At 47.3% G+C, this 2355-nt stretch overlaps 1 protein-coding gene across 1 annotated transcript; it reads left to right on the forward strand.

Annotated features, from left to right (window-relative positions):
* The first annotated feature begins 626 nt into the window (after window positions 1–626).
* LOC143271064 (uncharacterized) lies at window positions 627–1655 on the forward strand. Its single transcript, XM_076562935.1, has 2 exons — window positions 627–869; window positions 1245–1655. The coding sequence occupies exons 1-2, from the start codon at window positions 627–629 to the stop codon at window positions 1653–1655; spliced, it is 654 nt and encodes a 217-aa protein (XP_076419050.1).
* Window positions 1656–2355: the final 700 nt, after the last annotated feature.

The following is a 2355-nucleotide window of genomic DNA, read 5'->3' on the forward strand; positions in this document are numbered from 1 at the left end:
ATCCAACTCTCCTGCCCCTCTATACCTGTTTTATAACTCTGTCTATATTGGCATAACCCATGTCAAATAGAAGTCAGTGCAAACGAGCTCATTCACATTGATACACTATCATTTTACTGACAATGTGATATTTAGAAGACAGGGTTCCTATGGCCTTAAAAGGTATCCCAAGACAGTAAGGCCTCAGGGAAAAAGGTGTGATTCTGAGCAGTCCCCAGAATTTAAGGACCTCTATGGCTCATTGGACACAATACACATCAATCACTATGTCTCAGCCAATGAGCTTACAGCTCTGGTGACGTGTGAGAAGGGCCATTATTACTCCTCAATGCTCCGCCCCCTTATACCTGGTTCTCAGCCTTCTTGGGGCTGGCCTCAGCAGAAGGCTCCTCCCTGGTGCTGTCTAGCCCTTCTTTTATAGGTACTCTACAAGTACCAACTCCATCTGCTGACTAGTGGAAAACTTTCCTACTGCTCTCACTGCCTCCAAGGAGGTCCTTGAGGCCAACAGCCTCTCTCTACTTCGTGGTAGTCACCTTAACAACGCCTCATCCCCACCAACACCTTCAAAGCTCGAAGCTTCAGTAAGATTTTCATTGGCAGGAAATTGGCAGGAAATTCATACCATGTCTGCTGTCGCAGAGCGGGACCTTGGATTTCCTGACCCAGAGCAAGAAGGTGGTAGGATGGATCACGACGCTGGACAAAGTGTCTTGAATGTGCTGACAATCCGTGAGGCTGGTGATGACATCGATGGAACCACAGGATGTCTGGGTTCACAGGCAGTCCCGAGAGCCATTCTGGGGGAAGAGCCGGGGCAGGAGGAGATATGGCCCGATACTGAGGAGATCTGCACTCCTGTGGAAGAGGTCTGGCCTGATATCGAGGACATCTGGCCTGATGTCGAGGACATCTGGCATAAAGTCAAGGACATCTGGCCTGATGACCAGGAAACCTGGCCTGATGTCGCGGACTTCTGGCCTGTTGTAGAGGACCTCTGGCCTGAAATCGAGGACATCTGGCCTGATGTCGAGGAACCCAGGCATTCTATCGAGGACATCTGGCCTGCTATGGAGGACATCTGGCCTGATGTTGAAGAACCCTGGTATTCTATCGAGGACATCTGGCCTGCTATGGAGGACATCTGGCCTGATGTCGAGGAACCCTGGCATTCCATCAAGGACATCTGGCCTGCTATGGAGGACATCTGGCCTGATGTCGAGGAACCCTGGCATTCTATCAAGGACATCTGGCCTGCTATGGAGGACATCTGGCCTGATGTGGAAGAACCCTGGCATTCCATCAAGGACATCTGGCCTGCTATCGAGGACATCTGGCCTGATATCGAGGAACTCTGGCCGGTTCTCGAGGAAGCCTGGCCTGATATTGAAGAGGACTTGTATGTCTGGAATAGCGACCAGGAGAACAAAGTAGTTCAGGAGGAAGCTGAAGAAGACCAGGAACGCAAAAATGAAGAAAAGGAGGACGAAAAGGAGGAGGAGGAGGAGGAAGAGGAGGAGGAGGAGGACGAAGACGACGACGACAACGACAATAAAGATGATGACGATGAATATGAGAAGAAAGGAGAAGATGACGTTGAGGATCAGGGGATGAAGATCATCCTGCATGCTGTGAGTTTACCTATGGGGCTTTAGTTCCCGCTAGAGAAATTTCATTTTTTCTAATACCCTAATTGCCCCTAAATTGTGTATGCATGCTATTTATGACCACATTCTGCTTCACCCAAGCTATGACAAGTTCAGTTATTGGAGCCCACCTATTCAGGAGAGGGAAAGACCCTCCAAGAGGGCCAGACCCTGCCAAAGGAAACATAGAATTGGGAGAGTGAGTGCCTAATAGAAGGAGCTACCTCTAGGCAGTCTGTCTTTTATAATACCTGGAAAGGGATTCCAAGATATATTACACAGCTCAGAGGACCCTGAACAGGACATGTTCTAGTACAGTGAGTCCTTGACTAACACTTCTGTAGTCTATCAGCTGCTGATCTTTGCAACAAAGGGACCAAGGCCACCAAGCATTAGCAAAGTTTCTTATTCTTCAATGTCTGTTGGCATTGGAAGCTCACTTGCAGGCCATGTGGGAGGGTTTGAGTTTCAAGAAGAAAATATGTTCATTTTTTGTTGAAAATACAGACAGATGTAAGGTACACTATTTTCCTAAGATTGAAAAAAGTGGTTCATATCAATGTTTTACAATTGTCAATTATCTCTTATTCTTCCTACAGAACAAGGGCAAAGGAAGCCATGGATAAACATCAATGAATCGGTTCTTTGTAGATTGGAGACTCATGGAAAGTGTCAGTGATCCTCATCTAATATTCTTCATCCAAATATA

The sequence above is a fragment of the Peromyscus maniculatus genome, chromosome X, assembly GCF_049852395.1.
Source record: "Peromyscus maniculatus bairdii isolate BWxNUB_F1_BW_parent chromosome X, HU_Pman_BW_mat_3.1, whole genome shotgun sequence".
NCBI lineage: Eukaryota > Metazoa > Chordata > Mammalia > Rodentia > Cricetidae > Peromyscus > Peromyscus maniculatus.

What these genes read in the sequence shown, in the direction of transcription:
- LOC143271064 (XM_076562935.1), top strand. Translation starts at nt 627, where the DNA reads ATGTCTGCTGTCGCAGAGCGGGACCTTGGATTTCCTGACCCAGAGCAA. An exon ending in TCTGCACTCCTGTGGAAGAG is followed by an intron (nt 870 to 1,244) that starts GTCTGGCCTGAT and finishes CATTCTATCAAG; the next exon opens with GACATCTGGCCTGCTATGGA.